This window comes from Rhinolophus sinicus, chromosome 1 (assembly GCF_057876585.1).
Source record: "Rhinolophus sinicus isolate RSI-liver-muscle chromosome 1, RSI-T2T, whole genome shotgun sequence".
NCBI classification, from domain to species: domain Eukaryota; kingdom Metazoa; phylum Chordata; class Mammalia; order Chiroptera; family Rhinolophidae; genus Rhinolophus; species Rhinolophus sinicus.
This window is the reverse complement of record NC_142501.1, coordinates 169,616,625-169,643,710: the sequence shown is the minus strand read 5'-3', so window position 1 is coordinate 169,643,710 and position 27,086 is coordinate 169,616,625. Positions and strand designations below refer to the sequence as shown.

General features: G+C 40.0%; 1 protein-coding gene across 1 annotated transcript in view; it reads left to right on the top strand.

Annotated features, from left to right (window-relative positions):
• The first annotated feature begins 13,783 nt into the window (after positions 1 to 13,783).
• LOC109439743 (broad substrate specificity ATP-binding cassette transporter ABCG2-like) overlaps positions 13,784 to 27,086 on the top strand; it is a 31,500-nt gene continuing 18,197 nt past the window's right edge. Inside the window, exons 1-6 of the mRNA XM_088802112.1 lie at positions 13,784 to 14,019; positions 17,868 to 17,927; positions 18,775 to 18,889; positions 19,523 to 19,675; positions 23,004 to 23,161; positions 26,262 to 26,413. Coding sequence (XP_088658238.1) covers positions 13,817 to 14,019; positions 17,868 to 17,927; positions 18,775 to 18,889; positions 19,523 to 19,675; positions 23,004 to 23,161; positions 26,262 to 26,413 — 841 coding nt within the window. The 5' untranslated portion in view covers positions 13,784 to 13,816. The remainder of the gene's footprint in view (positions 14,020 to 17,867; positions 17,928 to 18,774; positions 18,890 to 19,522; positions 19,676 to 23,003; positions 23,162 to 26,261; positions 26,414 to 27,086) is intronic.

Below are 27,086 nucleotides of genomic sequence, written 5' to 3'. Positions count from 1 at the left end.
GGTGAATTTTGGCATAGCCATACACACCCAAAGCCTGACAACCAACACTTTTCCTCAATCAGCACAATCACTTTCCAGGTTTTCTACGTCATCAGTGTCTTGCAAAGAAGTATTTATTACAGGAGCATGGAAAAAATACTTTCAAGTGTTCCCATAATATTTTCATTGAAAAAGTTTTCTTTCCACCACCGCCCCCCCCATCAATTTACTTCCTGATTTTATTGGCCATAGGGCGCAGGAACCTAATTTCTCCGAAGCTCATTCAATAGAAGACTGCCTACTTGCTCTCGGTGGGCAACTTTCGAAAACACCAAGGCGTCAGCGTCCCCCGGTGCTTAGGGGAGCAGGGCACCGTTAGTGACCAAATCTGTCAAGGCCAGACGAGATATTGATCAGCAGGGGTAGCGTCCTGTGATGACCATGGCTAATAGCAAACTGTCCATTTCGGAAGAGCCCTGGAGAAGGGAGTTTTGGGGTTGCCCTTGCGTGCTCCGGGAGTCGTATCCATGATCTGGGCTGGCGGCCGGTGGCAGCCAGGTGCAGTGCGGAACTCGGTACCTGCGCTCCTAGGGGCGCGGGCTCCGCCCAGACGATTGTCTCAGCCAGGCAGGCGGTGCCAAGCCTTTCGCCCTCAGGCCCGCACGGACCCCTGCAGAGCACCGGCGTAGGGGAGGGGCCGTGGTTCTGCCCCCTCCCCGCCCGCAGACCCAGGTGTGAGCTGTGAAGCCGGAGTCCGCGCTGCCTGCACTCGCCTCTTCGCCGCCTGTCGCTCCCGACAGTGACTGTCACCTCGGGCCCGCGCCTTCCCAGGCTGTTCGCCGCCGTGTGAGTGCTGGGTTCGCAGGGAGGGCATCCCGCGCGGTTGTGGGTGACGGTCCAAAAAGGTCGACCCCCTGGGCCGGGATTTTCAACGCGCGCGGGCTGTTACCTGAGTACGTGGTTACAGACCCAGTCCCGAGCGCACGAGAGGGAAGAAGGAGTCCTGGTCGGTCCAACCCAGATTGGGGAGACGCAGGAAGGAGGCAGCCTGGAAAGGAACCGGGAAGATTCTGGAAAAGCTGCACGATTTAGAAAGCACAGTACAGGTGCTTGATGTCATTGCGAAGTAGGAGCTGCTTAGGCGGACTCATCTCAGCGTTTATGTAAAGGATTATTAGTGCTCTGCCTCTCAGCGCACGGACCCTGAGATCAGCCCTTAGAATTGCTGAGTATATAAATGCTATTTGAGATGTGTGTCGCTTGAAAGGTCGGTGGGTATTGCGTGTACTTTTGGTAGAATATAGAAAACTATTCAGCTGACACGACAAGGGTTTAATTAGTGCCTCCCAGTTTCATTTGAAAGTGAATATGAAATGCAAACTGAAAATGCAGACTGCTTTTTTAGAAAACGATGCTTTGGTGCAACTGTTTTTGTGTGTGCTAGTGTGTGTTAAAGGCCTTTTGGTCAAACTAGCTTTTCTCCAAATGTGTGAAACTAGAGTTGATACTCGATGGATGAAAACTTAGCATGGAAGTTACTGCAAGGTGGGAGAAAAGTTTGTTAATGTTAGTACTTTAAAAGGCATTAACCAATATATTTATTCTTTTTTTTTTACACTCAAGACATAAAGTTTGTCCACAACTTTGGATGGTTTGCTGAAGAGTTCTTGAGCTCCCTTTTGTAATTTTTCTGTGGATAGTTTCTAGATTATTAGAGAAGTTCGAACAACACAGAAAAATAGAAGACCAAAAGGTTAGATTGCAAATCTAGCAAACAGGTAAAGAGTATACTTGCAATGTTGCCAAGTTTTATTTTCTTGCCTAATGGTGGAAATATTGAGGATCATTGAACTATCAGAAAAAAACGTACATTCATAGTAACAAATGTTTATTGGCCATCTTTGCTCCAGACCCTGGGCATTGTGGGGGCTAAAAAAAATTACTTTTCCTCCCACCTTCTAAGTTCTTCTAGCCTGGCTAATACGTTAATAGAGACAGATTGACAGGAGAAAATTAAAATTTTAATACATGTGCATGGGGAATTCACATAAGCATGAAAATCCAAAGACAGTGAGGCAGCATTGGGTTTATGACATTTTGGGACAAAGGAGAAGGGGTGGGGACAGGGTCTTAGATTTCAGGAGTGAGAATGGGGGATTTACAGGTAGTTGAGGAGCAGAACACACTTGGCAGGCAAATCCTTGCTAGGCTACTCAGAAACTCTGGGACACTGGGTATCTAGCTAACAGGCCCCTGCTGAAGCCCTCTTATTACCATATTTAATTCAAATTAGGCTGAGGCTAGCATCCTAAGATCTCCTTCCTGAAGCAGGTTTTTTCCTATCCCAATCTCTGGGGTAGTTAAGGTGAAGGGTCAAGGATTCTTTCTGAGTCTTTCTTAAGAAACATCTTAAAATCAATATCCCAAAAAGGCAGCATCAGGGTGGCAAACTTTGGTTCCCGTTAGCATTCAGCAAGAACTCCCTTAGGGGACACATTCTTTTGCATCAAGATGGTATTAAAATACACTTACACCCAGAATCTATTTCTGCATTAATTTTATTAAGTATCCATGAAGCAGTTCAGGCGAGCGTAAGTATTACTAATGGAAAATAAAGTGCCACCCAGAGTAGAATTACTGTGGGAGCACATTGGAACGAACATGGACCGACCAGAAGACCTTGTGCAAATTGAAGTTGCATCCTCTGGCCATAATAAAAAGGGAGCTATGACTTACACAATTCTATGAGGATAAAGGGGAGAAACATACCAGCTCCTTAGAGAAGCTTTTCCTGGCATTTACTTCTGAGGGGAATACCGTGACACTGGTATCAGGGAGAAAAGAGTGTAGGTAGACATAAGAAACGTCCAAGCCAGGAGAATTTTTATGAGTTAAAGAAGGACATAGAGGAGAGTGAACCATGGCAGGGGGAGAGCATCCCGTGTGCCCATCTGATAGACAGTACGTGCAATGGTGCATTTCCTAGGACTGCTTGCTGTAGCTGTAACTTTCCTTACTGTGTTATGAAAAACACGTGTTGTTTGCTAAGACCCTGTGGTCACACAAATGCTGCTGTTTAATGGCTCGGGCCTCCTTTGGGGATAAATCTAGATTTTCTAGTGGGATCAGTGAACCTTATGTTCTTCAAACACTCTATTTCTGTCAAGAATTTTAATAGAATTTGGCAACAGTAAAAGATTATATCAAGTGGGAAGGTTTATTCGGTGTTGCTTACTTGGGTTGTAGGTTAGGGTTGAGATCTTTTAGTAAAAAGTAATGAACCTAAATGGCCATACTCTAGGTTATCAGATATATAGGTTTACAGGAAACTGAAGTGTCTCCTTTAAAAAAATCGTTCCCAATTTACTCCAGGATGTGGCCCAATAATAAAGTGCCTAGATATCTTTGGGCTCATAGTTTCTTTTTTTCGTTTTTCTTTTTTAAACTAAAGCTTTAAAAGGTATAATTCAGATGATACGAATCACCATTTAAAGTGTGCTGTTTGTGCAACCATCACATTTTCATCATTCACCCCTTTAAAAACCCATTAGCAGTCACCCCCCTTCTCATGATATCTCCCACCTCATAGTTTTTTGAAGCAAGTATTCTACCTCAGTGGAAGACTGTTAGAAAGTGGATATCTAATTTTTGAGCTACATAGCTCATTTATGGAGATAAAATATTCAAAGAAGTATAGCATTGAAAGTTAGTAGTGTACTACTACTGGTTGTTTAAGTCCGAGGTGGATAGCGGTGAGTAAAGCATAATTTATGCTCCCATCTTGATTTAAATGAAGAATTTTTGTTTTGAACAAGAAGGGTAGAACAAAATCTTAGCAAGGTCAGAAACCCAGTTGAACAGGGTTTCTTGCAGTTTTCTATTGTGAGGGAGGAAGAAACTTTCCTCTACCCTCAAGGTTATTTTGGCTGGTCTCATAATCAAATAGACATGAGACAGGTTAGCAGGAGAAAATAACCAAATTTAATACACACATATTTATGGGAACTCCACATGCAAAGAGGTTCAGAGACAGAAATGGCACACGGGTATAGGAGACATTTGAGCTAGGGATGAGGTAAGGTGCCCTGGGGGCTTCAAAGGGTCATTGCCGGAAGAGTCTCAGATGTTTAGTAAATAGAAGTTTGACCTTCCCCATAAATAGGTCAAAAGAGGTTATCTCTGATAATCTCATGTATGGGCACGGCCCCTAATTCAGGTTCTTCTGTGTAGTCAGAGGAGGGGCAGAAGATACTCTTGAGCCTAAGGCTAAAGTTGCCTTTAGCTCCAAACAATGTGAGTACTACAGAGGCACATCTTGGGGTGACTTGTAGTGCTCCCACACTGAACACTAGACCAATTACTTTGAGGTCTTTTTTAGGCCCAGATAGCATTCTGTGGCTGTCATTTCATTGGCATTAGAGTTCTTGTTTTTCGGAAGGGTAAAGATAGAAGTCTCCGGAAAGCAACAAGCCGTATGATCGCCCTCTGAAGCAACTTAAGCCTGCCTGAGAGGTACCCCAACTTTGGATACCCTCACACAGGGTGTCCTCTCTCTCTGCTTCCTGTCTTGCCCAGCTTGACCCTGGCCTCACCCTGACACCGGTATCAGGGAGAAGAGAGTGTAGGTAGACATAAGAAATGTCCAAGCCTGGAGAATTTTTATGAATTTATTTGAGCCAGTCTGACCACACATGCCAGGGAGCAAGATCTCAAATGATCCAGATAATAAGAGTTTTGCAGCTTCTACTCTGCATTTGAAATTAGGAAGGGACCTAAAAACGACTGGAGAAAGCAAGTGGGGATTGGATGACAGGATAGTTAACATTCTGTGCTCTCAGGGGGTTAATAACCCCTTGGAAGGGTATCACTTCTGGTATTTCAAAGGTGTGTTAATGTAGATTTATAAGAACAATGGACAGGGTTTCACTGAAGAAGAAGTATGTCTGGGGCATGACTACCCACCTGACCTGTGCAGTTGGGAATTTATGATCAAGTCACCCTCTGAGATTACTTTCCGTAGAACCCCCTTTTTTCTATACAAGGGATGGAAAGTGTAGGGACAACATAGTCCTCAGAAAGCAAAGGGGAAAACGTCCTTCTTACCCCTTTTCCTTAACCAGCCCGTATTCGTTTGGAATGCTGTGATACAAGCTCAGTACATCATTAGGAAAATAAAAGGAAGTGGCCATTAAGCAGGGGAGGTGCGCTGTGGGGGTTGGCTGAGTGCTTATCACATGCAGGTAGTTTTTACATCCATTCTCACTTTATGCTCACACTAAGTCTTCCAGGGAGGCGTTTTTGTCTCCTATTTATAGAGCAGTAGGCTGAAAGTTCACAGGGTCACTCACAGCTGGGCCAAAAAGACCATATTACACGTGATTAAAGTTCACCGTACCTTTCAAAAAAATCTAGCCTGGTAATTTGTTTCATATTTTCCTTACATGTTCATACAGCAGCTCATTGTGAAGGCATGAAGGGACAAGGACAGAATGTATGAATTGGCAGGGAGTAGAGAGGCTCAGACCTAACTTGGGTCTAATAAACTCTGTCATTCCTTCGTTTTCTGCCTTGGATGAAGTCACGTCATCTCTCCGGATGATGATTTCTTCACGGGACCAGAGAACATATGAGTTTGGATGGGAGGAATCTGTTTTATTGAGGTTGTCTAGAAGTAAAGTGTGGGTCAATTGAAAGTGTCGGAATAGTGGTGTGGAATGTTAAGTGTGCTGAGAGCATTTAGTGTTCTTATCTGACCCTGCACTGGGAATGCAGAAGCCGTTCCTGATATTATCCTACGAATAATAACTACGAGTATGTATCCAACCAGTTGTGTTTTGACCTGTGAAGTAGGTTTAAAGATGACATCCAATGCTGAGTTATCTTTCCAGGTAGAAATTAAGGGGGAAAAGGAAACAGGAATTATTATAGCGAGTGCTTGACTTCTCATATTAATTGTGAGATAGGAAGGAACTGAAGTAAGGAAAAAATGAAAAATGAAGGTGTAGATTACACAGTCCTGGTCCAGAATCTTGGGTTAGCTGTCCACAATGGATGCTGTCTGTTTCACTTCCTGGTAATTATTATTAATTTCAAATTCTCTGTTGCTGCACACAGGTTAAGAGTAACTGATATGGTTCTTTCTATCTAGGTTGTAAAGAGCCCTGAAAGTGTCTTTTCTAGTATACATAATCGCCTGTTTGTAAATTATGGTGTTTAATTTCCTTTCTCCTTTAATTCATTGGCTGTCAAAATCAGAGTAAGCTAAATGCATAGGTCGACCTGATAAGGCTCTGGGAACCCTGTAAGTAAGGTACCAGCGCAGTTTCCCGAAGGAGGCTTTCATGTCTGCTTTCCCATTAGCTTTGCATACAGTTGTTTGGGATACAGATGTCGACGTAAGAAATGTCCAAACCTGTAGAGAATTTTATGAGTTAATTTGAGCCAACTTGATGACAATATGCCAGGAAGCAAGATCTCAAATGCTCTGGAGAATAACAGTTATGCAGCTTTTATGTGTTTGAAATTAAGGAGGGGATGTAAGGAAGATTGGAGAAAGCAAGGTGGGGATTGGATTACGGGATAGTTAGGATTCTGTGATCTATTGAGAGTGAATACCCCATTGGAGGGGTATCATTTCTGTTGTTTCAATGCTGTGTTAACCTAGATGTCCCAGAACAACGGACAGCGCTGGCTTAAAACCTTTCAGTGTAGAAGTTATAAGCCTGGGGCTTGACTACCCACCATGATCGGCCCAGTTAGGAATTTACCTTCACATAAACCTGTGAGGTTACTTTTCATAGAACCCTCTTCTTTTCCAACCACACAATGCAGGTTTAGGCCCAGTGCAAAAGGTTAGTTTTCATAGTTTTGGTATTCCGAAGGTTTGAGAAATCCAACATGTAAGGTAGTTCCTTTGGGATGTCAGCTGCAGTTCATTTTGAAGTGGTTTCCTTTATGTTGTTGCTCACACAAGGTTGTGTGTCTTTTATGGGCCTATAAAATTGGTTATAAAATAATCTAGGATTGTGGAAATAGACTTAAAAAAATTGTCTGGATCTGCATGGATCAATATGTTAACCACTAGCCACACGTTAGTATTTCAATTAAAGAGAATTGAAATTAAATAACAGTACAGAGTTACTAACTATGTTTCAAATGCTGAGTTTCCATATGTTCTGTCGACTGTAAAAATGTCAACTAGATATTCTGACAGGAAAAGGATTTATTCAGGAAAAATACAGGATTGCAATCGGTTCTATGCAGCCATGGTGAGCCACATGCAAGAAGAGAAAGAGGGAGGACGTTCTAGTTTAGAGGGAAGAAGAGGTTGAGGGGAAGGGCTGTTAGGACCAAAGAGCTCTGTTGTAACCACAGAGTTCTTCCTGTGGGGCTTTGGGGGCAGACCTAGGGTGCAAGAGCCTCCTCTGCAGGACCTCCAGGTTGCTGCCTTGGTTAAGGTCTCTGTCATAAATTTTGACAGTGTCTAGAGGACAATGGTACTTTATTTTACCCTGAGTGTAGTTGAAGAAGAAGCACAGGTACTTTTCAGTTTGACCTCCAATTATGTTGAACTGCGACTCATAAAAGAATCACTTCCTTGGGCCTTATTTATAGACTTTTTCATGTGAGGAACCAGACTATCATCTATAAATGAAGTGATTTGTTGTGTAACTTATGGAAATAAAGGGAGTTATTCATTTTTAACTTTGCCAAGTTATCTCTTGCTTGTGCTTCCTAATCTTCACAAATTTAATCATAAATTCGGGGCCCAGTCCTTGAGTTTTTTCTCTAGCTCTGGTATATAAGAGAGAAAACTTTTTCTCTACACTCTTGGGTTAATGATTGGGGTTGCAAAATTAAATTGATAAAAGACCAGATTATCAAGAGAAAAACATAGGTTTAATGACGTGGGAAGGGAGTTCACAGAAAAATGTAACTCAAAGGGGCCTTAGAATGTGGGGCTTAAAGCCATCTTACTAAGAGAAGAGGAAAGGGAGAAAGGCACTTATGGAAAAAGAAATGGTGTTTTAAAAAGACAAATAAGCCCTTAGGAGAATAGATGGGAAATAAGATAGTTTTGTGACATGTCTGTTGAGGTATGATGCCGACTTCTCTTTATTTCAGGTGGTAAGAGTCAATCACTCCTGGTCGCTTTTGGGGTGTTTTACGACAATTAAGTTCTTTTGGGAGGTCTGCTTTTAGGCAGATAAGTGATTTCAGGAAGTCGGATGCCTTCAGCTGAATATAACTGTTCTGCCACAGTGGTGTATTCAACAGTCACTCCCCTTCTGACCATGTCCAGTTTCAGGGCCTTAACACAATTGTGGGTGTCCCTAGGACCTCTCCTGTGAACTGGAGAACATCCAAACCTGTGCTTCATCTCTGCTTGGATGTCTAAAACGCACATGTTCCAAGCAAAGCTTCCTGATCGTGTCCTGAAATCAAAGTGAATGAAGCATTTCTAGGAGGGGATTTTCAACTCTTGTCAGTGTTGCTAGTAGTTTGCCTCTGAGGAGGACTAAGAATTGATCATTAATATAGCAAATCCTATTTAATTGTCTGCAGTTTAAAAGAGTGGTTTTTATGGTCTCTGAATTCTATTCTAATAAAAAAAATTGGTCATTGAATGTGACACTTTGTCAGTCACCTAATTTTGTCAAGAGTAGCTTTGATGTGGGATGTGGTGAAACCTGGTTGGAGTGGGTTCAGGAAGGAATGGGAGGGAGAGGAATTGGAGGGCCATGGATAGGAGCTGTAGGATTTTTTTCTTTTTTAAGAAAGTATGGCTCAATGGGGTAGTTAAATTTCGAGGGTTATATACCATCTTAATAGGAGAACAGGAGGGGGATTAGAGAGAAGAATGACAGAATTTTTGTAACAAATAGAGAAGAAAAATTGTGCAGGGGAGAAAAAGTGCGAGTTATGGAAATTATTGGAGAGATGTCCTTGAGTAGGCAAGAAGGAATGAGAAGCATGACCTGGAACAATAAATTGCATAGAAGAAAACACAGGTACTTAACTTATGGACCTTGATCTTAGAGAGGGTTTTATGAATTTGACCTCAAAGGCAAGGGAAGTAAATACTAAAATAAATGAATGGGACTATATCAAATTAAAAAGCTTCTGTACTGCAAAAGAAACCATCAACAAAACAGAGTGCCCACTAACGAATGGGAGAAGATATTTGCAAACAACACCTCTGAAAAGGGGTAATATCCAAAATATATAAATACTAATATAACTCAACAACAATAAAAATAAACAATCCAATTGTAAAATGAGCATAGAACATGACAAAACTCCCAAGAAGACATGCAAAGGGCCAAAAGATATATGAAAAGATGCTCTACTTCACTAGGAGTTAGGGAAATGCAAGTCAAACCCACAATGAGATACCATCTCACACCTATTAGGATGGCTATTATCAACAAGACACATAATAACAAATGTTGGAGAGGCTGTGGAGAAAAAGGAATCCTCATACACTGCTGGTGGGAATGTAAATTGGTACAGCCACTGGAAAACAGTATGGAGGTTCCTCAAAAAATTAAGAATAGAATTACCATATGACCCCACAATCCCTATTCTGGGCACTTACCCAAAAAACCTGAAAACATTTATCTGTAAATATACGTGTTCCCCTATGTTCATCGCAGCATTATTCATAGTGATCAAGACATGAAAACAACTGAAGTGTTCTTGGATAGATAATTTTTGGATAAAAAAATGTGGTACATATATACAATGGAATATTACTCATCCGTAAGAAAAGATGAACTACTGCCATTTGTGACAACATGAATAGATCGTGACGTAATCATGTTAGGTGAAATTAGATATAAAAAGTTGATAACCGTATGATTTCCCTCATGTATGATATAAAAAGTAAAAAATGTGGCCTCACTAGTTAGAAAGTAACAAGCAGAGAGGAAAGGTGACATAGGTAGACCACCAGAAAAGGCACATCTGGGAAAAGGGCAAAAAAATCTCATTAACTGCAAGCCCCTTGATCCTGTTTAAAGGCCTTTCCCAGCTGCCTGAGGGATATAATCAGGCCAGGTAACAGAGCAGGCTGGGTCAGGTGAGTTGTGAAGCATGGGGATGCCTCTCTTATGTAAGGACGTGAAGTCTTTATCGTGGGTGTAGGACACGGAAGGTGGTAAAAAGCCAAGTAGGACCAGCAGGTGCCCTGGAAGCAGGGAAGTGGCAGCAAGGTGGGAAGCTGATTTTTGTTATGTGAGTTAGGTTATTTCATGTACAGAGAAGAGCGCAGCACATATGCCCAGAAAGCTTCTGCCCATGGGGAAAGATTCATGTTTACATGGAGGCAGTTGCTTTTAGTGACTCATCTATGTATGACCAGTATTACTGTATTAATTAGAGGTCCAGGAGTTGGGGGCTAATATGGGGCTGGGGTGTTGTATTTTCTATATTTTGTAATTATTACAATGTATTTTTGCCTTTCAGCTTAGAGTTACGCTTTGTTCCATGTTGGTTTTAGACATTTTCAGTTTGTTTATTGGTAGAATGCAATTCAGCTGGACAGTGTGCCTCGGTTGTACCCATCTGGTCATTTGACGTGTAACTCGTGAATTGAGGAGGCCCTGCTGTGTCTGAGGGAGATTGTTGGGGTCCTAGTGAGGAACCAAGCAGCCATGTGAATTACACACCAAATCCTGTCCCCGTGAAGGCAGACTCTTTGTATGCAGCCACTTCTAAATGTGTATTGTATTTACTATAAGTTTGAGACCTGTGTCTTATATGGGCATGGATGACCTTTCTGGGGCACTTGTGTTCCAGTTGGTGCCTTTCGTATTCAGAAAATCTCACAAAAATCTCTTACCAATTTCCATCATGAGCCAATGGCCTGTTTACATTTCATGCAGGATGTTATTGGATTCTCATAATGAGTGTTGTGAGTCCGCAGTGGCTAAGCATGAAACGGACATGGCAGCAGGAGAAGCGAACGTTGATTTTGGAACTGGCATATTTTGACTTAATGTGATGGCTTAAGAAGTTTATAAAGTCAGGATGTAAAGTGCAGGGATTACTTGTGCCTTCTCTGTGACTGCTGTAAGAAAATAGGGTTTCAAGAGAATAAACCACTTCTGCCATTCATTGCGTGGCCAGATTAAAAGCAAGCTATTTACCTTTAAATTCTGGGGTAATAATCTTTAAATGGTTTCCTACTTTTCCAGTTTCCAACATTGAATAGAGTGTTTTTGGGTACAGAAACAATTATTCAGCAATTGCTTTGGTTTTTGGCAGTTTACTATGATATGGTCAGATGTGGTTTTCTTGTATTTAGCCTGCTTCGGTGTTCCTAAAACTTCTGTGTGTGGCATGGGATCATGCTTGGCCAGTATTTTTTCAAATATTGATTCTGCTCCTTCCCCCATACGTCCTTTTTAGGTCTTCAGTTACATGAATGCCAGACCTTTTACATCACATTCCATATGTTTCTTAGATTTTTTGAAAAGTAGACCTCATCCCTTTCAGTCCGGAATTTATTTTTCTTTTCCACAGTGATATTTTCATCCATGCCTCAATCTGCATGTTTTCTACATACCATCTACTACTAATCTGCCTCTAAACTGCTGTTTAAACTCATCTACTATTTTTTTTTTAATATAGATGTTGGTTCTTTGGTAATAGTTTATCTTGTCATGTCCTTTCTTAAATAGTATATCAAGCAGTCATGTCTGATACCAGTCTATGTCACCTGTGGGTCTATTTCTCTTTTCTTGTTTTTGGAATGTTGGGTCCTATTTTCTGAAACACCTGGTAATGTTGCTTGAAAATTTGGATGATTATATGTTTTTTTGAGTGTGGATTTAACTCCTAGTGGACAAATAAAGTATAAGTGGATCACTCTGATTTAGTAGAGGCTGGTCTGTTTCTGGGTTGCCCATATTGCCAGGGCATAGCCCTTCTGGGATCTCAGAAACTTGGCTTTCTAGGGCCCCTCTTCTTTGGTAGGCTTGCAACTTCAAATTTTCTCTCCCCAGCCCTGAGAGACTGCTGAAATATTTCCTCAGCTGTTTTTAGCCTCTAGCAGTTTCTTTCTACCTGTGCTCTTTCTGAGTTTTGCCCCCGGTGTGTGCAATTTGCCTGGATAGGAAAGGGCACAGAATGCTGGATTTCCCTCTCTGTTGTTTCCTCCTTTCCAGTATTTTGGACCCTTAAGTCCTGGCTGCTTTTGTTGCGCTCATCAGAGAGAACTCTTCAAACTGTTGCTTCTTATATTTTGTCTACTGTTGTAGTTGTTCTTAGGAGGGTGATTGGTTTGGAACAGCTGCTCCATCATAGCCAGAGAAAGTTCTTCATAGATTACTTTGATTTTTTAAAATTAAACTAGATTTCTTAAATTTCACATTTCATACTTATTCACAAGCTGTTACGTTCACCTTAATTCCTAGTATATTTAAATCTTTTATAGGTGCTTTTTGTAGCTGCCTTAATGAAACATTGTAAACTTCATTTATTAATTTAATACTCAGCTAAAATTTAAAAAGAATTTTTATTATATTTATTAGGGTGATACAGGTTAATAAGATTATAAATGTTTCAAGTGTACAATTCTATAATACATCATTGATACATGGCATTGTATGTTCACCACCCAAAGTCAAGACTTATTCCATTACTACATATTTGACCTCCTTTATCGTTTTCTACCTATCCCCCACCCCTGCTCTCCTTCCCCTCTGGTAACCTTAATACTCAATTTTGTTTTAAATTGTTTAACTGGTTAACTATTCATTTGATTTTTCTGAATCATTTTTATACTTAGTTCTAAATCTTCCTGGAATTTAAATACGTTCTTCTGTTAAGGAAACAATTGTGTCATCTCAAATAATTTTGGAGTTTATCTTCTTAGTTGATTGAAGAAGCATAACAACCAGTGATATGAGCCTCGAGCGATAGATTCAGAGATGTTTCTCCTGTCTCTGCGTGGCTAATAAGCCCATATTTGTAATGACAATGTCATAAACTCAAAAATTAAAACAAAAATAACCAAAACCAAAAACGGGGTGATGGTGATCATGTAGTCTGTCCCTGATCTTGAGTCATATCACATACTAATGCTTTCAGGTTAGCCAAGTTTCACTCCTACATGTCTGCTTCCTGCTTCATGAGTTTTGAGGAATTTTCGAGCTTTCTCTATTTACTTATTAGATATTTAATTGACATCTAATTGGAGTTATATATTTAGAATTTTGTCTGTCTCCCTAGTACGGGTTTCAGAGTTGTTCTTGTCACAGGATATGGGCTGTTTATTGGAAATGGAGTTATTTATTGTAGTGCAGTTTAAAGTGGATGGTTTTTTTTAAATGTTAATAATATATCTTATTGAATCTAGTATATCCAAAATATTTTTACTTAAATGTGATCAATAAAAATTACTACTGAGGTACTTTACATTATTTTTTAAAAAATTTAGATTGCTCCTTTGTACTGTTTTTAATTGAGATGTAATTGACATACAGCATTAGATTCAGGTGTACAATATAGTGATTCAGTGTTTGTATATGTTGTGAAATGATCGTTACAATAAGTCTAGTTAACATCTATCTCCACAGTTACTAGTCTTTCTTCTTCTCATTATAAGAACTGTTAAGATCTACTTTTAGCAACTTTTAAATATAAAATACACTGTTAACTATAGTTAACATGCTGTAAATTGCATCCCCAGGACTTAACGTATTTTATAACTGGAATTTGTACCAAAATGGACTTATTTTAAGTGTTCTGTTACCTAGTGTTTACAATCTCATTTGTCTGGACTATCAACTTACTGTTGGTTTTCCTCTGCAGAAACGCAGAAACTCTCCAGATGTCCTCCAGTAATGACCAAGTTTTTATCCCAATGTCACAAAGAAACACCAGTGGCCTCACCTGGACGCCGTCCAATGACCTGAAGTCATTTACTGAAGGAGCTGTGTTAAGTTTTCATAACCTCTGCTATCGAGTAAAAGTGAAGAGTGGCTTTCTACTTGGTCAAAAAACAGTTGAGAAAGAAATACTAACGAATATCAAGTATGTGCATGAATTTTTGTTTAAATCGCTTTGTTAACATACAGTGAACTGCACAGGTTTTGCCTGTTACAAGTAAGGTGCTATGGACATTTGTGTACATGTCTGTACAGATACATAGACACATACTTTCATTTCTTTTGGCTCAACTGGGAGTGAAACGTTTGAATTACGTGTTAGGTATATGTTTAATTTTTAAAAGAATTGCCAAACGGTTTTTCAAGTGGTTGTACCATGTGAATCTACTTTTGTTTGAGAAACCAAATAAGTAATGTGTCATTTAGTTTTTCCTGGGTATGCCATGTGGTTTAGTGGAAAGAGGCCTGACTATGTGACTTTCCACTTCTTGAATGTGGGGATATAATTGTAATCTCTGACTTTAGTTTCCTAATCTGTAAAATAAAAGATCTGTCAATGTACTTTATGTGCCAGACACATTAGGTTCTTAACGGTCTTTATGTCCTTAAAGTTCTAGAAGCAAGAGCTATGTGGTTGAAATGGCAATATATTATGAAAATACTAGGGTTTTTGAATAGACTTGTAAATGAGTGGCCTGATTACATATATAGTTGCTTATAATCTATAACAATTTACCCAATGTTTTCCTCCATTATACAGATAGACAGAAACTACTTAAATATATGACGACTCTAGCTTAGCTTAAGGTACGCAGTTGAAGTCTAACGTGATGGGGAATTTAGGATCCAAATCCGTACAAACTATGATGTTCATTCTCTGCCTCCAGCAACAAATTCCTCACATGGTGGTGGAGTGGGCAGAGGTTTGGGCAAGGAAGTGAGAGTAGAACCCAGTTGGTACCACAGCGCTCCTCTTTCACAGATGATAGCCATCAGGATTGTTCATGTTTTTCTGGTTTCTAGAGAACTGAGCCTAATTCTTCCTCTTTGTGGAGTTGGGGCGGACAGCATGTAAGTTTGCTTGAACAACATGGCCTTTGTGTTTTGTTTTGTTTTGTTTTGTTTTGTTTATTTATTTGTTTGATAGGGGAAATAATTATTCATACACAAAACAAGCACCTTTTCTAGCTCTCTGAGACTGGAGGAGTGGTTATAAGAGCGCTTTGCCAGGTATGGCTGCAAACCTGTATAGAATCAGATGTTTCTCAATTTGCTTGATGCATTCTATGGGGTTGTGGTTTTATCTGTTACTAGCAGGCAACTTCTCCCAGAAGGCTAGGAAATAAAAAAATATGGGAGAAAATTTTTGGATGTGTGTGGGGAGGAAACTATGGGGATCTGAGATTGATTGGGTGGTGGTAAGGTCAGGGGCTTGTAGGATTAGATAGACCTTTGCTCATGCAGCAACACCTTCTGTCATACCTACTTCTTCGTTCCTTTCTTGTGCTAGTTAAGAAACCCTGACTAGGAAAATAAGGAGAGAAATGATAGACATAAAGCTTTTATTTTTGCTACATGCCTAGTTAGAATTGACTGACCTTTTTGAAAGGTGACAAGATTTTTGTGGAACATGAAAATGAAGAAAGTGTTGGTTACTTCAGATTTTGTGCTAAGTAGAAGGTGACAAGTGATTTGACTATGTGCAGGTTAAATAGGTTAATAATGCATAGTGTGTGAGTATACATTTATCTTGGTTATGTTTTAAAGCTAGTATGTTAGTATCCCAGTACACTAAAAGTGTCATCTGCTCAAGGCTTCATAGCATCTTTATGATTCAGTGATATGCTTTACAGCAATAGATTTTAAAAATTTATAATTTAATTTCAAATTATTTCACACTTAAACCCTGAAAGAATATAACCCTTTTATCCTTAAACTGAGGAAGACTATAACCCCTTTATCCAGGTTCCTTACTTTTAACACTTCACTGCACTGCTAGTCATTTTGTCTCTTTACATGCCCACTGTCATTAGGATTTTTCTGAACCATTTGAGAGCAAGCCGTCCACATGGTGCTCTATTATTCCTAACTCCTCCACCATATATTTTTCAGAAATAAGGGTCCACTCCTATGTAACCTCTCAGTCATTGTCTAGGATCTGCCCAGGGGAAGCAAAGCCTCATAATGGATGCAGTGGTGGGGCCTACGGGGCCGCTGGTCAACCATGCCCCTCACGTAGCTGACTGACCACCACATGCCGTCCCCTCAGTCTCATCCAACCTGGGATTTTCCTGTTCTGCTCCAGGTGATGTTCACCTTGATCTCATGGTCACGTTGGTGTCTGCCAGCCTTCACCACAATGTCACCACTTCCCACTGTAATTAATAACTATTATGAGGGGAGATACCCTGACGTTATTCCCAAACCCTATTCCTCATTAAACCTGAACACACCCGCTTCAGCTGCCATTGATGACTCCTGCCTGAATCAGCAATAACTATCATGATGATAGTTACCAGAGGGTGATTTTCTGTTTTCATCCTACTCTTCTGTTTGGGTTAGTTTGCATTCTACTAAAAGGAAAACACTTCATTCATCATCTCTTCAATCATTTATATCAGCATGGGCTCATGGATTTGCATTTTATTCAGTAGCATTTAATAGTAATGCTTTACCATTATTTATCTCGATAATCCTATTTGGTTTCCTATTTGGTCAGTGGGAAACCTTTCAAGGTAGGTTCTATGTTTTGTTGTTTTGAACTCATTTTTTTTGACATATTCTCTGATTTGTTGAGTATTTTGATGACACTGCAAGAAGTTCCAGGCTTACTGTGTACTTAGCCTCCCTCAGACCTGAAAAGAACCGATGTTTTTTTCTGTATTTGTATTGGAGTTTTGTATTTATAGCCATGACCTAGGTGTTTGGAATGTTCGTTGCTACTGGGATGTTATAGCTTCCAGGCCTTCTCAGTGGACAGACCTAGGAAACGTGTATGTATTTACATATACATGCATGTAAACCTTTTTATATCTGTTTGTGCATATAGATTAAAACCCATGACCTCCAACTCCTATCTAATGCCCCACAGTTATTTCCATGTTTGAAAGACATCTCAGAAAGTAAAACCTGACTCTCATAATTCTTAGTATACCTTGTTTCTCCGACAATAAGATCTATCGGACCACCCGCTCTAATGCATCTTTTGGAGCAAAATTAATATAAGACCCAGTCATATAACGTATTTTATAAGACCCGGTCTTATAGTATATTAAAATAAGACCATGTCTTATATTAATTTTTGTTCCAAAAAATGAGTTAGAGCTGATGGTCCGCCTAGGTGTTCTTTTTGAGGAAACATAGGAGCTACTGACTAGCTCAATCCATTTTCTTATTCCTTAATATAAGCAATCTCCCCACCCTCAGCTGTCTCCTCTCTTCCTCCCACCTCTCTTTGCAGCCTGTGTTCGTGGGTGCTGGAGGTTGTTGCACCCCCACCCAGCACTTCCATCACCTTCGCACTAAGAAGGGAAGGCAAAGTGTAATGGAAATGAATGATGTATTATTTGAACATGATATAGTAAGTAGGGAATGTAACTCAGAATTCTTTCCAGTTAGTCCATACCTATTATGTATCTGTAAGTTTTCTCCTACTTCTTGACATTTGTTTTTACTGAAAACATTTGGTTTTCACATAAGTAATTATCATGTATAAAAATGTACAGACTCCTTTTTGTTAAAACAAATTTTGAATGTCTATTAGGTGCTTAGGGAATGGAGCCATTTTTCTTGTAGGTCCTGACTAGTGATGACATATTTTGTAGACTAGACTTCTATTAATCTACTGTTGGGTTTCTTTTCCCTTTAAAAGTTCGGTTGTGCTTGTTTTCTGTCTAATTTCATCAACTTTCATTGTGTATATTAAATGCGATGTAAATTAGTAGAACCGGATTGAAAGTGACCCAGTAAATCAGTCTGTTTCTGTATTTGCAGTGGGATCATGAGACCTGGCCTCAACGCCATTCTGGGACCCACAGGTGGAGGCAAATCTTCGTGAGTATAACGAGTATCCGGAAGCCTTTTCTCTGCAGTGTTAGTGTGTGTTGAAAGATCACTTTTAGGAGAGCAGGTCTTTGCTGAGCATCAGTACGTGTCTAGTCTGGTTCTAGGTGCTATGGATCCCATGCAGTTATGCCAGCTGTGGTTCTGTCCTAGAAGTAGGAAGTCTTATTTCAGCTTTACTAACAGGAGGTGATAAGGTGATTGGTATTTGAGCTAATGAGATGGAAAAGGGAGGGGATAAAATAGAAAGTGGAGAGATGGAGCCAAAGGCAAAAGTGAAGGCTGAGTCTCAGGTAAAGCGGCACATTGCCTGTGTTGGCTCCCCCAGGGTCAGACAGCTGGAGGGCAGTTTGGGAGGTCTATGCTGGATCAGCCAGCAGTGCCCTGCTTTATGTTCTTGGGCTTTATTGTGGCATAGAGTCAAAAAAAAAAAGGAGGGTGAGAACTTTACACACACACACACACACACACGGTGCCAAAAAAATGTATACACATTTTAAGAAAGGGAAAAAACTGTATTAAAATTGTAATACTCAATATATATCAATAAAAAAGGATGAATACAAGTCACATTTGACTTCTGCAATTACAAGAGGTGCTCAAAGTGGATACTATCAGCGTCCAGATACTTCTGAGTCCTGCGAACTACCGATTGAGCAAAGCTGACCAAAGTGTCCACCTGTATACAGTTTTTTGGCACCCCGGTATATAATTTTAGTTAAACCGTAGAATTTCTTGATCAGTTAACTTTGTAACTTGAGTACAATTTGGATTTAGAGTAGCTGAGAGATATAGTCCGAGGTGGAGGGGAAGAAAAACCATGTGTTTCCTTTTATAGGCTGTTGGATGTCTTAGCTGCAAGGAAAGATCCACAGGGCCTATCTGGAGACGTTTTGATAAATGGAGCACCTCAACCTGCCAATTTCAAATGTACCTCAGGTTATGTTGTACAAGTAAGTATTCATGGATTTGCATTTTAGATTTATCCTCTTTCTATGTGGGCAAGTGCCATGGCTAATAGTTTGGTATGCTTACCATTGATGACATGACATGGGCGTAGAGCCATCTTTCTTTGCGCCAGCTTTTGATAGTCTCCTGTAAAACATAGAGTAGTGTTACCTGAACATGCAGGGAGAATCTAGAATAGGACTCTTGTAAGCACAGTGATGTTAGTTCTCCTGGTGGCATATGACTCTCATAAGGGCCATGATGTCACTTCTAGTTACCATATTTCCAGAAGATACACTGTTTTACTTTTCCCCCTACCTTTACCTTTCTCCTTCCCCTAGCTTATAGAAAGGTATTTTTGGCAAATCCTTGTACAAAGCAGTCTGGAAATGTCTGCTAGTAGTAATCATAATTACCTGTGTTCTGTTTGGGGGTACAGATAGGGAGTGAGAATTATTCCTCAGGCTGTGCATCTCTTTGTATATGGGAGTTACTGTGATTTGTATAATTGCAAGTTCATCATTAGCTAGAATTCTTCCTAGGGTGTGTTATTACTGTGGATTAAGTTACATATACTAAAGAGTGATGGTACTAGAAAAGACCTGATATGTCTTGTTAAAATGCCCTTTTTCCTTAAGGATGATGTTGTGATGGGAACTCTGACAGTGAGAGAAAATTTGCAGTTCTCAGCAGCTCTTCGGCTCCCAACAACTATGACAAATCATGAAAAGAATGAACGGATAAACAAGGTCATTCAAGAGTTAGGTCTGGCTAAAGTGGCAGATTCCAAGGTAATGTGGAAAAACCTGATGGTATCATCTCCAGGCAATAGGACCTCCGCAGTGTGGATAGTGTAACTCTTATACACAAGTTTACTATATTGTGTGTCATAAGTAGCTTCTTTCCATAGGGTGAGAAAAGTGACTTGTTGCATAATATGAAGGTATTAGGTTGGTGCAAAAGTAATTTGGTTTAGGGGCTGGCCTGGTGGCTCAGGCGGTTGGAGCTCCGTGCTCCTAACACTGAAGGCTGTCGGTTTGATTCCCACATGGGCTCTCAACCACAAGGGTGCCGGTTCCATTCTTCGACTCCCGCAGGGATGGTGGGCTCTGCCCCCTGCAACTAAGATTGAACATAGTACCTTGAGCTGAGCTGAGCTGCTGCTGAGCTCCCGGATGGCTCAGTCGGTTGGAGCGCATCCTCTCAACCACAAAGTTGCCAGTTTGATTCCCGGCAACTAACAATGGCAACTGGACCTGGAGCTGAGCTGCATCTTCCACAATGAAGATTGAAAGGACAACAGCTGACTTGGAAATAGTCTGGGAAACTGTTCTCCCGTAAAGTCCTGTACCCCTTCCCCAACAAGAACAACAAAAAAGTAATTTTTTTGCACCAACCTAGTAGGAATTAGCCAGGAAAAAAACTGAAAAAATAAATTGCTGAATCTTGGAAATGAAGTGTGGCAGTATGGTCCAATATGTAAAAGTATTCTTTGCAAAGAACAGGTGTCCCTTCCATGTGATTATAGATCTTCATTGTCCCCCACACAAATTGTTTAGGTCCTATCACATTCAGTATCTGTAAACTAACTTCTTTCTGTTTTCTCCTTCCCCTTTTAGCTATTCTCCTCTCTTCCTCCAGGGGACTTTGTTTTGTTGCTTTGGAGATGTATTCCTGGAATTTATAAATGACAAAAATCCATGGTTCTTGCTCTGTGTGTTTTACTTTGCTGTAGTTTGGCTTCCAAAGTTTTCATTGAAATTAGGGCGTATTTCTCAAGTGTCACATTTGTGCCATCTGCGAAAACATGGATAGAACTTGAGATTATTATGCTAAATGAAATAAGTCAGACAGAAAAAAGTCGAGAACCATATGGTTTCACTTATATGTGGGATATAAAACAAAAGAACAACGAAACAAGACAAACAAATAAAGAAACAAAAACCCATAGACACAGACAATAGTTTAGTGATTACCAGAGGGTAAGAGGGAAGGGGAGTGGTGGAAGAGGGTAAAGGGGATCAAATATATGGTGATGGGAGAACTGATTCGGGGCGGTGAACACATAATGTGATATATAGATGATGTATTACAGAATTGTACACCTGAAACCTATGTAACTTTACTAACCATTGTCACCCCAATAAACTTTAATTAAAAACATTCAGACAGACAGAAAAACAAATTAGGGCATATTTCTAACTTGTAGCACTGATTCGTTTTTCTATAGGGTTACTTCTGGCACTTTGTCTCGCATCCGTCCCTCCCTCTGTTCCTCTCTCCGTTCTGCCAATATTACTGGCATGTGCTGGGCTCTCTTAGGTTTTATAGGTAGCAGTTATGGGAAAGAGAGACAAGAAGAACTCCTTATGTGGGTTGTGCAGGATCAGGAAGAGGAAATGAGATGAATAAGTGAAGGTTACAGTTGATGAATATGTATGGATGATTTGCTGGGAAGACATCTGAAGTGCTGGGTGAAGATGAGCTGTTTAGATTCTGATGGCTCCAGTTTAATCCCTGTGATATCCTTTACTTAGAGGGAATGAAGATGGGGGGTATTCTGGCTGCTGCTTCATGCGATATTTTTGACAGTGTTTTATGTAAAATGTATTTTGCTATATTTTTTTTCGGCAGAATAACTCTGAGATACTACCATATACTACTTATTTTCATTTCATGAGTGATTGAGTTTCCTTTGCCAGGGCCCTGGTTATTTGATTTTGTCATTCTAGTAAGGTGCTTTCCACTCTTCACATTTACGCAGTCTTTGCCATGAGTTCCTTGCATGGATTTCCAAGAAATATAAGCTGAAGACATGTTGACATCTTAGAATGCATTTATGTAATTGATTGAAATAATATGTAAAAAATGTTTACTTTTTATGGAATTTTAAATGTAACAGATATGTAGAGAGAATATTGTCATTAGGATAGTATTGATATGATTGTAGTATAATTAATATCAAGGTGTGATTACTAAAAATATTCACCGTGATTTCCCTGTTGTTAAACCTTATTCAATAATGGCTTCAGGTTTTTCTTTCTGAAGTAATTTGAGCAAAGTTGTAAATATCCTATTTCACCCCTGAGTACTTCTTACGCATTTAAAACAAATAAAGATATGTGCCTGCATTACCATACTATTACCAACTAACAAAATTAATAATATTTAATAGCAGCTATATAGAGCTCATGTTCATTCATATTTCTCCAGTTGTGCTTACATGCCTTTTATTGCTCAATTGTTATTTGATCAAATCAATGGCATGAGTACCATTTGATTATTATCTCTTGAAGACTCTTATTATAAGAATTGATGCCTACCTCCTGTCTCCCTAAAATCTTCCTGCTCCCCCCAGCTGCCTAGAAGGACATTGAGCCAGTCGCCCTGTAAAATATTCTGCTTTCTGAATTTGTCTGAAAGAATGAGTCAGGATTTCTATAGTGAGATAGGGTAGAAAAAGACACAATTTGGGAAGCTTATAGTGATTTAAGGGATGCTAATGTAGATAGTAGAAAGTGCACTTCCTTAGTTGCCACCCCCCAGCTCTTGTGACTCCACTTGAGGACTTTTTCTTTTTTTTTTTAGTGGGTTAGAAAGTAATGGATATAAGAAGACTAATAAACTATAGATGCTTTCACCTTTTCCTGTCCTATGTTTATCTTCATTTTAGGACTATGATTTCACTATGTCAGGGCCACATCTTTCAGTTCTAACTTCCATCTTTAAACACTTAATGTGATAAGGAACATATAGAACGATTTAAAACATGGTTTCATATCAGGCTTAGCCATGCACCAGCTCTGATCTCAGTATACTCGTCTAATTAAAGAGAAACCTACCTCCCAAATACTCATTTATTTGTTGTTCAGAATAAATGAGGATATGAGATAAAGTGCCTCTTACGGGGTTGGCACATACAGAGTGTGCCACAAAAATATATACACATTTTAAAAAAGGAAAAAACTGTATTACAATTGTAATACTCAATATATATTGATAACAAAAGATGAATACAAGTCATGCGTATACTTTTTTTGGCACCCCTTGTATTAGGAGCTCAACAAACAATATTGGCTATGCAAGTTATTGTTAATAATGATTATATTTATGTTTTAGGTTGGAACTCAGTTTACCCGCGGGGTGTCTGGAGGAGAAAGGAAAAGGACTAGTATTGGAATGGAGCTTATTACAGATCCATCCATCTTATTCCTGGATGAGCCCACAACTGGCTTAGACTCAAGCTCAGCAAATGCTGTCCTTTTGCTCCTGAAGAGGTAAATGCTATGGGAACATTATTCTTACATTCATGCAGTATTTGATCACCTGCTGTGTACCAGGCATGATTCCTGGTGCAGAAGATTTAGTAAGGAGCACAGAAGACAAATATTTCTTCCTTTTTTCTTGGAGGGGAACAGTCAACTAATGTCTTTCAGGAAAAATGAAGTAGAGTAAGAGTGTAGGGAAGACTGCTGTGGTGGGACTGAGGGTGCTGTATTATGCAGCCGGTTGGTCAGGGAAGTCCTCAATGATGTGCCATTGAGCTGTGAGCAAGACCTGGGGGTCTGGGAGGAGAGAGTTCTAGTTGGAGGCAGTGGACAGTGGTTCTCAGGCAGACCATGACTAATGTGTCTGTAACATCAAGAAGCCAGAGGGACTGGAATCCAGTGACTGAAAGGGAGTGGGGGTTGTTAGTGTATTAGTTTGCTTGGGCTGCCATAACATGGTACACAGACTGGGTGGCTTAAACAATAGAAATTATTTTCTTCACAGTTTTGGAGGCCAGAAGTTTAAGATTACAGTGTCATCAGGATTATTTCTTCTGAGGCCTCTCTCCTTGGCTTGTAGGTAGCTGTCTTCTCCCTGTGACTTCATTTCACCCTCCTTCGGTTTATCTGTATCCTGATCTCGTGTTATAACACTAGTTCCTATTGGAATTAGGCTCCTTCGTATGACCTTCAAGAGTGTTATTTACCTCTTTAAAGATTCTATCTCCAAATACAGTCACATTCTGAGGTGCTGGGGCTTAAGAATTCCACACCTGAGTTTGGGAGTGGGGTGGGATACAATTCGTTCTTCACAGTTAGAATAGAACATGGATGAAATTGAGTAGGTGGCAGATTATATAGACTTTTGTAGGCCACTCTACGAATTCTGGCTTTTACTGTCCCTAGGTGATCTGAGATGCTTTTAGAACCGAGAGTGGCAGCGATATAGAGAACATACTATATACTTGGGCAAAGGTGAGTGCAAGGAAACCAGTGAGTAGGCTGTTTTTGGTAGCTCAGTTGAGATGATTGTGGCTTTGAGTAGGATGGTAGTGGTGACGTGGTAAGAAGTGGGTGGATTCTGGATCTATTTAGGGTGTGAGTATTGAGAGCATGACTTCAAAGATTTGGGACTTGAATAATGGAGGAATGTAGTAAAAGCAATGGCATTTCCTTTTTTCAATAAGAAGACTGAAAGGATCAGGTTAATAGGATAAATTATAAAAATTAAGTTGTTGACATCTTTTTTTACAATAATTTTTTATTTTATTTTTTTATATAATTCTTTTTTTCTGTTTATAATTTTATTGGGGAATATTGGGGAACCATATGTTTTTCCAGGACCCATCAGTCATTGTCCCTCAATCTAGTTGTGGAGGGCGCAGCTCAGCTCAAAGTCCAGTTGTTTCCAAGCTTAGTTGCAGGGGGCACAGTCCACCATCCCATATGGGAATTGAACCAGCAACCTAGTTAAGAGCTTGCACTTGAACCAAGTGAGCCATCCGGCCACCACTCTGGGAGCTCAGTGGAACCTCGTCATCTTCAATGTAGTTGTGAAGGGCTCAGCTCACCAGCACATGTAGGAATTGAACCAGCAACCCTCTTGTTAAGACCTCGTGCTCTAACCAACAGCCATTTGGCTGCCCCCAGACATACTCTTCATATGGCATTTCCTACCTATTATTACCTTGTTTTCTCTGATTCCCATGCACTTGTAAGCAAATCTTTCTGCTTGGATTAGAAAAAATGGGAAAATGGGAAGATTTCTAAGATTTTTGACATCTTCTGTTTGAGATCCATCGTACACATACGTGACGATGCCAAGTAATGGGTCTGGTGTTCAAGTTCAGTTAGAGAATACATCCGTGGTGTTATTATCATCTGCAGCTATGTTAACAGGGTTCATTAGCGAATGATGATTGATAACAGTCAATATTATCATGACGTTTTAGACTAGTTTGGACACAAGCATCTTTGCTTATGCCTAGAGCTCTAACCAATCTCTCTCCAGCTTCGCTGTGTACACTAATCTCCTGGGGTCTTGTTAAAAATGCAGAATCTGTTTCTACAGCTCTGAGGTAGAGCCCAAGAGTCTCCATTTCTAGTCGGAGATACTGATTCCATCGGTCCTCAGTAGCAAGGCTCTCACGCCAGTCCAATTCCCTGCTTCCGGTCCTTTTGCAGCTCCTTGTTGTCTACTGACTAAAGTTCCACTTTCTGAGTAAAGGGATTCATCACATGGTTGTTTTTTGATGCAGACTCTTTCATTAGCTTCTTTCCTCCCCCCCTCCCTAACCCAACTCTTCAATGACACTGAAATGCTTGTATTATCCTGAATTGATCTTGGTATCACACACTTTCTTCCCCAGGTTTCTTTACCTTGACTACTCTTTATATTTATTCTTGAAATATAAGTAGCAAATTCTGTGTAAATGTAGTTTAGCAATGTTTTGGCTGCAGTCCATTGAACCCCAGCCCTGCTCCTTGCCAACTGTGACACACTGGGCCAGTTACTAACCTTTAGGCTTATCTGTAAAATGCAGGTAATAACACTGTTGTACTGTCAGTATTGCCTCATAACTGCCTCGTAACTATATTGTAAAATTCAGATGTGGGTACCCATATTTATCAAAGACATAGTAAGTACTCAGCAATGTTAATTGTAGTGTTAGGACTGAAGAATGAACACCAATTCCTATAGGACTGGAAGACTTAAATGATCCATAAGACTGGAGCATCAATGATTGTTTTAATATTTAGTCCATAAGTTCTCAAATGTGAGTGTACTTACAAGTTACCTGGGTGCTTGTTAAAAATAACGATTCCCAAGACCCAGTAAGTCTGGGAAGACTGTTCAGGAATCTGCAGTTTTAATTCATGTTCTAGTTGATATTAGACTGTTCATGGGACACTTCAAGAAACCTTCATATTTCATAAGAACACTGGATTTATGTCCCCTAAGTCTCAGAGAGATAACAGGAGATGGGAAGTTAGTAAGAGAAAATCAAATTGAACTAGGAATAAATGATGTAAAGGCTGGAATAAATTCCACTGCTAAGAGGTAGACGTTTCAGATGATTAATGACTCTTTATTTTCTCTTTCAACTAGGATGTCTAAACAGGGAAGAACCATCATCTTCTCCATTCATCAGCCTCGTTATTCCATCTTCAAGCTGTTTGATAGCCTCACCTTGTTGGCCTCAGGAAGAGTAATGTTCCACGGGCCTGCTCAGGAGGCCTTGGGGTACTTTGCATCAGCTGGTATGGTTGCCTTTTTCCTGCAGTGAGATCCTTCCTCAATAGAAAGAGAGCAGAGAAGGACGCTAGTGCTGTTTGATCGTTGGGTAGACATAGTATGGGTTCCACCACTGCAGAACATCTTTGGTCAGTTTGGTGCTAGAAGTTTTCTTCATTTTGCAGCACTGGCTTGTTATTTAGGCCTCTTTCTTGTCCTATTTGAGTATGCGTGCATACTCTGTGTACATGTAGGACTGTTTCTACTGGGCCTGTATCTGTTCTGGTTGCCAGTTCTGGTGACCTTTTCCTAACAGTTCAATAAATACATTGGCCTCACAGCCACTTATCTGTCAGTTGAACATTTTTGGAAAGGCCTACAGTACCGCGAAATCATTTGTGTTCTTGACTCTGTGACAGATCAGGTTTAATCACTATTTTTCCTTACATGGGATGTTGGTCTGACTTTATGAGGGTTCATGGAGATGCTGCTTGTTTTTCTAGTAAAATTAGATTGGAGTGGATATGAGTGACTTACAGTCAGTAGAATGACTACTCCTCAGCCTGACTTTGATGTGCTAACATTTCTGACAGTTCTGGTCAGTCTGATTCTATTTCAGATAGAAAAATGTAATATTTTTTATGGCCCATTCAGTCTGCTTTATTTTAGAGATATTTGGATATGATTATAGATGATTCT